The 12,359-nt window shown below is 43.1% G+C and overlaps 1 protein-coding gene and 1 long non-coding RNA gene across 5 annotated transcripts in view; one reads left to right on the top strand and one right to left on the bottom strand.

Annotated features, from left to right (window-relative positions):
- PTPRN2 (protein tyrosine phosphatase receptor type N2) overlaps positions 1-4,268 on the top strand; it is a 610,006-nt gene extending 605,738 nt beyond the window's left edge. Inside the window, exon 23 of the mRNA XM_080974012.1 lies at positions 2,393-4,268. Within this exon, the coding sequence (XP_080830138.1) occupies positions 2,393-2,464 (72 nt within the window). The 3' untranslated portion in view covers positions 2,465-4,268. The remainder of the gene's footprint in view (positions 1-2,392) is intronic.
- The window catches only part of LOC308459190, a 481,964-nt gene that overhangs the window by 419,494 nt on the left and 50,111 nt on the right, over positions 1-12,359 (bottom strand). The gene's annotated exons all lie outside the window — the stretch shown is intronic.

Genomic DNA, 12,359 nt, shown 5'->3' with positions numbered 1-12,359 from the left:
TCTCCAGAGGGTGGTTGGGGATTGTAGGCTCCGTTGTATAGAACTGTAGTAGACTGGAGGGATTGTGTGAAATTGCAAGACTCCTCCACCCAGTTTCAGGTATTCTCCCCCACCTTCTGCAGCAGACCTATACAACACAGCCCATCCTGTTCAGAGTGGGGACCCAACTCTCTGGAATGGCTTTTCCAAGAGTGCAGAGGAGAAAGTTTGATTGTGCAGGCTGTTTTCTGCTCAGGCAGCCATTGGATCCAACCCAACAATTTTAAAAAATGTCTAAGAGCACAAGTAGGGTATGATCTAGAATTCTGATTTATTCTATTCATTTACGTTTTGCATGTAGTCACAGATCGGCTCTGGGCTAAAGCTTTTTTTAAAAAATGTATTTGAAAGGACTTCAATAGTATCAGGCTAAAGTTATTGATGATCTGGTATTAAAAAAAAATGGATTCAAGGTTTTGCTCACCTTCCTTTTAACTATTCATCCCCTTGTTAAAATTGCCCAAATTACTTTGTTGTGCCAAGGACACTGCAAACTCTAAATATTTGGCTATGAGCCAGTAATGGGCAGTCTCCAGAGAATTTTGTACATGTGATAGATTTAAACAAACCATGTTCTCTCCCAGCTGAATACAAATAAGGGATGAGCCTCTTACAGTAATTTAAAACAGTGGATTAAAAATCAGGATAGAAATGCCAATTAGAGTGTATCTCTAGGCAAAATAAACAGCAGTGACATTGGGTTTACAAGCAGACACTGCACCATGTTTCCATAGCTCACTGGTCAGTGGAAATGATCCCTTTCAATATGTTTGTTGCTGTTTTTAATCATGACCATCTTCCCTATATTTAGGGTCTAGGGGTTACAGGGGAGACACTTAGCAATCCACATAAAATGAACACACATTTTCTCCTTAAATTTATATCCCACCTTTCTTCCGTTACGAAACCCAGGGTAGTGCATTTATAGTTTCCAAGTAGTCTCTCAATTATGGTTGTAAATTTTTTAGTGATTATGTTATGTACATCTGGATCCTGGTGATAAGGATAGACAGGCACATCTGATTAAATGCATACACGTACAGTGGTACCTCAGGTTACATACGCTTCAGGTTACAGACTCCGCTAACCCAGAAATATTACCTCGGGTTAAGAACTTTGCTTCAGGATGAGAACAGAAGTGTTTCAGGTTAAGTACGGACCTCCGGAACAAATTAAGTACTTAACCCGAGGTACCACTGTAGAATCTTGGAAGTGAGCTGCTAGCATGCATTTCCCAGAGTGTAAGTAGTAAAACCTCTGAAAATCTTGTGACACAGTTGCACAATAATTGGCCTAAAAGAGGGCTGGGAACGCCCCCTCCAGATGATGAGGAACTCCCCATCAGCTCTGACCACTGACCATGCCGGGTATGGTTGGTGGAAGTTGCAGTCCAAAAATATCTGGAGAACCACAGTTTCCTCAGCCCTGTTCTATAATCACCCGGTGTTGAAACTAGGAGTGTGGGGGCAGATCTACACTACATGTTTAAAGCCCACCCAATGCACATAGCTCCCCCCCAAAGAATCCTGGGAACTGTAGTTTGTTGGGAATTATAGCTCCGTGGGAAGGAAACCACAGTTCCCAGGATTCTTTGGGGGAAAGTCATGTGTTTAAAATGTGCATTGGGTGTGCTTTGTATCTCAGGTGGAGGGAAAGTCCTTGTGGTGTAGTGGTTAAGAGTGTCAGTCTACAACCTGGGAGACCACGGTTCAAATCCCCACTTGGCAATGAAGCTCACTGAGTGGTCTTGGGACCAGCCCACTGCCTCTCAGCCTAACCTACCTCACATGGCAGTTGTGGGGATTAAATGGGGAGAGCCATGTACGCCACCTTGAGTTCCTTCAATAAAAAGGTGGGATATAAATGCAATAATAAATTAATAAATAATTGGGAGTCCCATATGGGCTGCTCTCATTCTCTCAAAGAAAGAGAGGATTGTGTATATGTATATATAAGGAATACACAACGTGTCTTGTTGATTATGTTAGGTCTGAGGCCTGTTTCCTATGTTACTCTCCCTGTTTCCTATGCTTTGCTGTCCAATTTTCCCATACAAACTGGCAAGATTTCCAGGTTGATCACTGCTCACAGGCCATTCATGTAGGCTAATAGCTAGCATTACTAATGGTGCTGATGAGTTATTTGTAGTTAACTCTGAGCTGCAGTGATTAAGCCACATGGTGGGCACACACTGAGTCTATAATCTTAATCTCAGGACATTTTCTTCTCTGCCTCTTTTTTGTTGTTGTTGTTGTTCTGTTCTGTACAGTTAGTCCCTAGATATTTTGCTAAATGTTTCACCAGGATTCCTGGAAATGCTCCAGAACATTAATCCCGACTGTTCTATCTACAGGAACAGTTTGAGTTTGCGTTGACGGCAGTTGCGGAAGAAGTGAACGCAATCCTCAAAGCTCTTCCACAGTGAGCGACTCGTCGTCCCCGGAAGGTTCCCAAGGCGCTCGTCTCCCTCTTCCATTATCCTCGGTCCCTGTGAATGTCATTGGAAACCGTGGCCTGACCTTAACTTGTGTGTCTGCTATTGTAACCACATATCGATAGGGATCTTTACAAACTTCTATTGCCGGTTAAAAGTCCAGCAGTTAATGTATATCCTTGTTCTTGTTATGGTATTCAGAAGTAATACACACTGAGACCTTGGCTTAAGAGACAAGAACAATCCCTCTAGCTCCTCTTAACATCCACAATGTTCTGAATCTCACGCGTTGAAAGCACATGTACACCTTGTTAATAGAAAACACACCGTGTTGTGGATGCGCAGTGCATTCAGTGTATCTTTGGCAACATAGTGCTCTCTTGTGTATCTGTAAACTTCTCCAGGACTGAATAAAAGAGGCAGGGGGCCTAATTATTACTTTTTTGAAAATAAAAAAAAACAAGCATAGGGGGTTGTTCTTACAAAGGCCAAGCAAGACCAGAGAACAATGCCACGTGTTAGTAAACACAGCTCCGATTTCTTGCATAAAGAGGCTGTGCCACTTCATGCTGCGCTTGGCAAAAGGAACACTTTTCTTAACAGTTGTTTACTTTCCATCTTCTGTGCAATGAATAGAGGCAAATCTGAGCTCTTAAGTCCAGAGACCCGCACAGTTAGCACAACCAGGGATAAAAAGTCGGTCACGTTAGCAGGAGCCCAAGTTTCCAAAGAGCACAGCAAACTTTTTTATTGTGAATCACTGCCCTAATAGAGGGAAAGAATGGCAAAGTAATTGAACTTCACAAGAGGGTTTAAAAGTCCGTGTTGGCAAACTGCTGAATGTTGGTTTTCTTTCTTTTTTTAGAATTAGAAGAGAAATTGCATCTATTGTTGTGTTTATATCTCGAGATTAATTTACCTTTTTAAAAAATCAAAAAGTGCATGCTTTTTTAAAGACCGGTAAAGAGATTTTTTTAGGAGCTTTCAGTCATATCTGATTGAATTGCTAGCATATAGTTATTCAAAATTATAGCAGGTTCCTTTTTCCACTTGATTCCAAATTTGCAGAATAATTTAAAACCAATGGTTGTTGCCTTTAGTTCTTAATCCACTTACAAGTAGCCTTATTTTACATTATGTTACTTGCACATAAGTGCTTTTAGGATTGCTATCTTTTACTATAAAACTGTCCAATAATTCCCTTTTAAACATAAGAGGGAGCGATCCAGCCTCCTCCTACTGCACATGCAAAGCTACATACAAGGAGGCTTCCATGCCCCTGGCATTTGCTGATTTCAATTTGCTGATTGAAACGTGCTTTTGCAGGAAACATCTTCATTTGCTTGAGCTTTGAATTAAAGAAGATTACTTGAATTACTGTGTAGTATGCTAGCTATTAATTATTTGTTTCCATGCTTCTAGCACTTAACTGTGGCTCTCAATCTGAGGTGTGTGTCTGTAAATTTCTGTACAGTTATGTTTTGTTTTAAATGTATAATTTGGCTAGAACAGTTAGATCACAGCATCCTGTGAATGAAATCACATGTTTCAATTCTTGAGCACAATCCACCAAGCACAGCTGAAGCACACTCTTGTCGGTTTCAATGGGACTTCCATGGCCCATCCACCGGCCACTACTACTACGCATCCTGTCTTCGTCACACTTGCAAGCCCCACTGAAATATACGGAAGATGTGCATTAGCAGCGCTTAGAGGATTAGACCCTTTATCTCCATTGTTTAATGTAAGCATCTATGCGGCCTCCTAGTAATTAAAGAATTGTTTTTAAAAGCTCCAGATGTGTTAGCTTTCGTGCATACATTTCTGCGCACGGTTCCTGGCACATGGGAAACGTTTGGTTTGCACATTTCATTAGCGTATTACTCCTGTAGAGCAGTTAAAGCGGACTCCTCTATCCTCTTTGTCTATGTCGGTTTGCAAGCCCCCTTCACAGAGGCTGGCCCCTCTCACTGTCCTCGGAGCTTGCATACCGGTAACCTCCTCTGGCTGATATCCAGACAGACCAGGGAGATTTTGATAGCGCACATTTTCCCAAGCATGGGCAAAATGCACAACCCCTCCCTCCTGCTTCCGCAGGGGAAAGAAAATAAGTCAGAAATCTATTTACATGATGTTTATTTCTGACATTCCAGCACTAAAGAAAAACACGTCCTTTCAGTTCAGTTCTTCCGGCAAGTCTGACAAACTTCCTGAACATGCGCACACAGAAGGTTTCAAATTACACTCTTCACAAAGACTTATCCAGCCTGTGAACGTCCTGGGAAATTCTTCTTTCCCACAGATAGGCGCATCATGTGATGTCAACAATCTGGCTGTCTGCAGCGGTGATGTTTCCATATACTGACAGTCTACACCTGCTGTATATTTAGCCACATTTTTTATTCTATGGCATCAGCACTATAATAATAATTAAAATGGAAAGTTTTAGGGTGTGGTTAAGGAAAGGGCCTTTTCATCGGTTATTTTTTCTTAACACGTTTCCTTTATTACTTTAGGAGTTTAGGGAAGGGGAAAAAATCAGTTGAACAGCATCTGCTAGCATTTTGAATTTGATTTACTGGAGGTAAATGGTTTGCTATGGATTTCTGCACACTCATGCATCAACTTTGAGATCAAAGCGTAGATTCCAAAAAGGGAAGCTTGGCATACAGCTCTTTGTTACGAAATCCTGTATTCTTGGGGATGGTGTGTTACAGTGGTCCCTCAGTTTTTGAATGTCTCTGTTGACGAACATTTTGGTTTTCAAACGCCGTAAACCCGGAAGTAAACGCTTCGGTTTTCGAACACACCTTGGAAGTAGAACATGCCACGTGGCTTCCGTATTGAGTTTTCTGTTTTCGAACTTTTCAGAACTCGGAACGGTCTTCTGGAATGGATTACATTCAAAAACCGAGGTACCACTGTACTAGCCTGCAAAGAAATGTCAGTGGGTTTAGGGCAAATCATACCATTGGTCCACATCTGGGGGAATCTTGTGCACTGTTTAGTTAATTCGCTCCCATCTGTGTTTCAACCTACATTGATCTCTGCTTTCAACATGGTTGAAAACGACCCTACTTTGGACCAGGATGAGCTGAGTGGTCTTCAGGGTTGAGTTCCCATGATGATAAAAGGGAATGTTCGGGTGTGGAGAGAACCTGCCCTCTTCCAAGACATGTCTACTGTGTCTGGTTATGCTTCCCACTAAAGAGGATTCTGGATATGCCCTTATATCTGCAGTGCACCATGTTGGCCACCACTCCAGGTCTACATTCAACCAGCTATTAGAACTATTTGCAAAACCCACTGAAAGAAAGAAAAGCCAGCTATTTTGTACACTACTTCCTCACTGAGTCTTTAAGGGATCCCAGTTATTGGAAAGAATAACCATCTGTATGAATAGTTTCTTATCGGCAAGAAAAGTTTTTAAAAAACCTGAGTAAGCATGCATAGGATTGTGCTGCAAGTCCATTTTTCTTTGTCCTTCTGATCTCCCTTTCCCAGCTGTAGAGGTGCTAAAGTATCCATGATTAAAGTATTTCATACTCTCTTAAGCCTGCTGTCTTGTAATGCTGATTTATAAGTCCCACTGAAGGCAAGACACTCTACAGAGCAAACATGTACAATCTGAACTGCAGGCGGTTACTTCTGTTTCTGTTTTGAAGCAATTTCAAGCCTTCTCCCACAGCTCACTGATTGGCTATTCAATCATTTCTTTGAAAGTTTCTAACATAATTCCATGTAAAGGCCCTGAACCCTTCAAGACACATGTTCAGGCACTGTCCACTTTAATCGCACAGTGTCCTTCTTTGAGAAAGGGTGGGACTTTCAGTTCTGCCCTATACATTAAGCCCTAAATCTTAAATATGTTTGGCATTGTTGCACCTGACATCAGTGGCCATCTGTTTGTTCAATACTGCATGCACAACTCCTAATTCAGTAATCAGAACGGTCTGGCAAACCAGATTACTGAAAGCAGGTAACTGTCGTGGGTACCAGTTTTGCAGTACTGTATCACTCATCCACATCTTGATGAACCCAGGAACCTTGCTCAGATGGACCCAGGTTAATATGCCCAATTGCAAGAGAGTGTCTCATATGGTGCAGTTCAGTGTGCTGAGTTTGTATCTAAGCTGGGTAGCCATAATAGCACTGATTAATACTTTGCCACTCAAGAGGTTGCCTGTGTGGTGTTCCTATGGCTGGGCTCAGAAACCGAATCCAGGCTATATATAGCAGTGAACTGCTATACACACATATATTTGGATCAGAGTCATGTACATAGAGTGCCGTTCTATTAGATACATTTGGCCCACCATCAGCAATCCTCTGCCCTAGAATCTATCCATCTTTCATTCCAATGAATTGTGATTTTAGAATTTTCACCATTTTAATCTTCTCTGTTCTGGATGTATAACTTAAGTGTTTGTGGTTTGTGTTAATAGCTAACTGAGGAAAAGGAATATCACAAGCACTCAGATTTTGGGATGAACTGCAGATGAACATCTGAGAAGTTCAGCTTTTTATTATTTTATAACTAGTTTTTATCACTGTTTAATTTTCAGTACTGCTTTAAATAGTTTAGACTTACAATGGAAGCAAAGACATCTCCTAGAACAGTGATGTCACACTATTACAATGATATTTTAGGTACTTGGCTCACCTCTGGGAAATCACTGCGTATTTTTATTATTCTAATTTCCATACAAATGGGTCCATTCCAACTTCAAAAAGCAAGTTCTAAACTGGGGATGCCAACACGCATAAGCTCCTTTTGTAAGTTCCAGATAGCTGCTCATGTTTCATAGGTTGACCTGCTGCAGACATGCTTCCATGGACATGCTCAGCCTGGCACATCATGTGTCCTAAAAACCTGAATAAAGCTTATGGGAATGGCATAAGTCATGGGAATTTCCACAGTTGTCAATTTCATGGGTAAGAGCCACACAATTCATCATTCTCATCCAATGCTCAGCCAACTGGGATGGCCTTAGGAAAATGGCTTGTTACACAGCAGTGCAAGTACAGCACTTCAGTATCCAGGATTTTTTATACACAAGAAGAGGCCTTCTAGTTCAGACCAAAGGCACATCTAGTCCAATAACCCAAGAGATTAAAAAGTCAGCTCTTCAAAGTTAAATATTAGAGAAGCCACTCTAGCCAATTATGACAACATTAACCATAGATAACAATTTCCTTCTATTGTCCTTGCACTTCCCATGAGATTTGTGAGGAGGGGTTTTATAGCTATCACCAAACCTCCTGATGTATAGTTCCATAAAATCCAAATTATGAGGGGCTTTCAGAACAGTCTTCCAAAGTTCCAAAAGCCAGCAGGTTTTCTCCAGGGGCTGCTGGAATGACTGGCTCTGAATGGGCTGACGTCACAAATAAATTAAACTCGGTGCATACACAGCCCTTCAGATGAGTGGAATTTAATTCTTCCCCAGCAGTTACTAAAACCCTAAAGTAAAATGCCTATTGCACATATTTCCTAAATAGATGTATAATGCTACTCCAACACATCCCACAGAGGAATGACAGCAGTGTTGCCTGTAATTTGGGGGTTTGTGCTTTATTAATCAAGTAGAATGTTAATATAAAACAGCCCAACCTCATAATTACTGGGACAGACATTAATTTTTTTTAAGGAACAAAGCCTGTTTATTGGAATAGAATTTTGATTAGTTTTTGTTACAGAACAATAGTTACCTTTTGCCTATGTGTTTAGGGAACTCTCTTAGTGAACATGTTTCTGATGATTCGCTTTTTAAAAATGTATAGTTGCTATTACTTTGCTTTGCAAACTGTTGGTTATGCTTTTATGCTTAAAACTTCGTTTGGCATTTTAAAAACATTTCATCATTTAGGCCGTTTGTAAAAATCTAATAACTGAACAAAAAATGAAATGTGTGAGGCTGAAAGCACAATCCTATACATGCCTATTGCAGACCGAGTCCCACTGACCCAAGGCAATTTACTTCCTGTCAGTTTGTAAAGAATTGCAGCCTTAATCTAATTAAAAGCTTGGCAGATTTCCCCTTAGTTACCTCCTTCTAACAAAACATTAACACCAGCAGGATTTTATCTGACAATGGGTGTGATCCACCAAGTGTGGGCCACTTCCATTCATTTCAGTGTGACTTTGGGGCAGAGTCCCAGTGGGGTTGTGTGAGAGCAGGCATTTTAGTGCATGGGTGGGAAGAACCTATGGCCCTCCAGGTGTTGCCGGACTACAACTCCCATCATCCCTGACTAGGAGTTGGAGTCTTCCAAGAGGCCACAGGTTCACCATCCCTTTTTTTAGCAGATCACTCCTGGTTTCCCTCTGCATGGTGTTTGTCCCGTATCCATCCAACCACATAACTTGTTTGGTCTTTGAAAAGTTTCTCTTGTTCAGTTAAATATATTAGATATGTATATAATTAAAACAAAAACAAAAAATAGCATACAAAGTATTTTGTTCTACCTCTGTAAAAAAAACCCACAACCTCACTTGTGAATAAAGTTATGCCATCTGTGGAGTTCTGTGACTACTGCAAAAAAAAAAGAGAGAGAAGTGTGTTTTGTTTCTAAAGCAGGGGGCTGGCTTGAAGATGGGGAAGTAGGCTCGAAAGTTCTGGAACTCTTCTTACCCTACAAGACTGTCTACAACTCTGCCCCCCACCAGCTAAATATTTCCTTCCCTTAGCACTGCCATTTACATCTATCTCTACTGGTCCTGATAGCCCAGAATGCTTCCCCGTGATTCTACAGATGAACACAGATGTATGCAGTTTTGAAGAAGGTGGACTTCTTCAATGCATATGCAAATACTATAAGGAAACAAGAGACTGAGCCTGGAACTGGGCACCAGCAGCCACTAGGAGACGCAAGAACGCGAGTATTAATGGGGAAGACTCTGTGGCAGAGAATTAGCTTTGCACAGAAGTTCCTGGTTCAATTCCCAGCCTCTCCAGGTTAAGCTGGGAAAGACTCCTGCCTAAGACCCTGGAGAACTACTGTATGTCTGTGTAGACAATACTGTGCTAGATGGACCAGTGTATAACACAGCTTATTACGCGCCTATTGCCAAGCCCAAATCCAAGGGCGCAGTCCTGGAAGCCATTAAAAAAACCTACAGCTGAAAATTGGGTACCAGAGTAATTCCACCTACCATATTTTTCGTTCTATAGGGCGCACCGGCCCATAGGACGCACCTCGTTTTTTGGGGGGGGAAATGAATAAAAAAAATTATCCCCCCCCGCCGCTGCCGCCCCAAGCCTTGTGCACACCTGCAAGAAGCACGGGGCACCCTCCGGAGGGCTCCCCGTGCTTCGGGCGACAGGCTGCCGCCCCAAGCCTCGCGCGCTTGGCGGGACCTCCTGCCGGGCGCGCAAGGCTTGCAGACACTCGCCCGAAGCACGGGCAGCCCTCCGGAGGGCTCCCCGTGCTTCGGGCGACAAGCTGCCACCCCAAGCCTTGCGCGCTCGGCGGGACCTCCTGCCGGGCGCGCAAGGCTTGCGGACACTCACCGGGGCTGCAGGCTGCTGCCTGCAAGCCTTGTGAGCCCGCGGGAACTCCCACCGGGCTTGCAAGGCTTGCGGATAGCTTCCTGAAGCCTGGAGAGCGAGAGGGGTCGGTGCGCACCGATGCCTCTCGCTCTCCAGGCTTCAGCGAAAGCCTGCATTCGCCCCATAGGACGCACACACATTTCCCCTTCATTTTTGGAGGGGAAAAAGTGCGTCCTATGGAGCGAAAAATACGGTAATAGGAATGAGAACCAAGTGCTGGGCTACGGGGACCTTTGGCCTGACTCAGCAGGTATTTTCTTGTGCCCACAAGCCTGACTTGCCTACCTGGCCGGTTTAGCCCAGCTACATGTTCATCAGAACTGCATCAAGCAGCTCTTGCTAAATTGTGCAACTTCAGACTCCAGGTGTGGAACTGCACCCCTCGATTAAAAACAAGCAAATGGAAATAATAATTTGTTTGTACCCTGCCCATCTGACTGGGTTGCCCCAGCCACTCTAGAATGGTCACAAACAGAATCATAGAGCTGGAGAGTTGGAAGGGACTCTGAGGATCAAATAGTCCCACCCTCTGCAAAGCAGGAATATGCAGCTGTCCCGTATGGGAATCGAACTTGCAACCTTGGCATTATCAGCACCATGCTCTAACACTAGCATGTTAAGAAATGCACAGGGAGAAGGAACATTTGTTTCTGGCATGTTCGTGCTCTACAGATGAGCATATGGGACCTGGGAGACCAGGATTTGAATTGCGATTCAGCACTCATTTATGGAACTCACCTAGGGCTAATCACTGTCTCTGAGCCTCTCTGTCTATTTCACAGGTTGTTGCCAGGATAAATTGGGGAGGTGGAGAATCATATATGCCACTTTGAGCTCCTTTTGAAGAGAGGTGGGCGATAAATGGAGTAGCAACAATATAAGAATGAATAACAATGTGATATATGCAGAATGTCTCTTATACCTGCAGTCTGACGAGGGCACAGGCCAGCAAAAGTTTCACAACGTGAATCTACTTATCATGCAGCTTGGCTCTTAAATTCAGTATTGCTGTACTACATGTCCTGATAGTTGAGGACATGCCAGCAACCTGAAAGCAGAGCTACCTGCCCAAATGTGGGAAGCAAAGTATTTATTGCCTCATTAAAAACTGCTGGAGTGTCTTGCATTTTGAAATTCTGGGAATTTTAATACTTGGGAAATGGGGTTTGGGGTGCCGAAGGGAAGTTCTTGGTGCACTGTGCTCATCAATGACAGAAGAAGAAGAAGAAGAAGAAGAAGAAGAAGAAGAAGAAGAAGAAGAAGAAGAAGAAGAAGAAGAAGGGAATATAATGGTATTTGGAGGCAGAACAATAGCGCCAGTCTCTGAGTGACAGTAATGTCTGGCACAAGGATGCTGAGGCTGGTGCCTGTCTCCTGCTGCTTGACACATTATGATGCTGAGTTAGACGCTGCCATGTGTCTCAGTCCCCGTGATTATACACAGGGCGCTGCACTCTCGGTTGACATAGTCGCAGCACTAACAAATCCGGCCATCTTTTCAATCAGATGTTCCAAGGTTTTCAAGCTAGTCTTTAGTCAAGGCCTTAGAAACACTTGTTCTTTCTCTGTAATCTGAAAGTCTCCCCACTACCACTGACTTTGCTAATGTGACAAATCTACAGCCTTGTGGGAATTCAAAAGACAGACAGGTACTTCTGCTGCACAGGATTGCAGACAGCAAGCTCAGAAGCTCATTCCAGATAATGTTTAGTGACAGCAGCCCATTTAGTACGGTATCTTAGCAAATCATTTATGTATACACTCATAGAATTGTAGAGTTGGAAGGGGCTCCTAGGGTCATCTAGTCCAACCCCCTAAAATGGAGGAATCTCAACTAAAGGATCCATGACAGATGGCCCTCCAGCCTCTGCTTCAAAACCTCCCAGGAAGGAGAGTCCACAACCTCTCAGGGGAGTCTCTTCCACTGTTGAACAGCTCTTACTGTCAAAAAGTTCTTCCTGATGTTTAGCCAAAATCTCCTTTCTCATAACTTTAATCCATTGGTTTAAGTCCTGCAGGAGAAAACAAGCTTGCTCCCTCTTCCATGTGACAGCCCTTTAGATATCTAAAGATGGCTAGCTTATCTTCTCTCCGTCTCCTCTTTTTCAGGCTAAACATACCCAGCTCCCTCAGCCATTCCTCATCAGGCTGGGTTTCCAGACCCTTGATCGTCTTGGTCACCCTCCTCTGCACACGTTCCAGCTTTCCAATATCCTCCTTAAATTGTGGCACCCAGAACTGGACACATGACTCCAGGTGGAGCTTCACATAAGCAGAACAGAGGAGTACAACTTTCCAAAGTTTTCTGCTCAATACCAACCCCCTGACTCTAT

Source organism: Podarcis pityusensis, assembly GCF_964106645.2.
Source record: "Podarcis pityusensis genome assembly, chromosome: 12".
NCBI lineage: Eukaryota > Metazoa > Chordata > Lepidosauria > Squamata > Lacertidae > Podarcis > Podarcis pityusensis.
The sequence above is the reverse complement of the archived record's forward strand: the minus strand, read 5'-3'. Positions and strand labels throughout refer to the sequence as shown.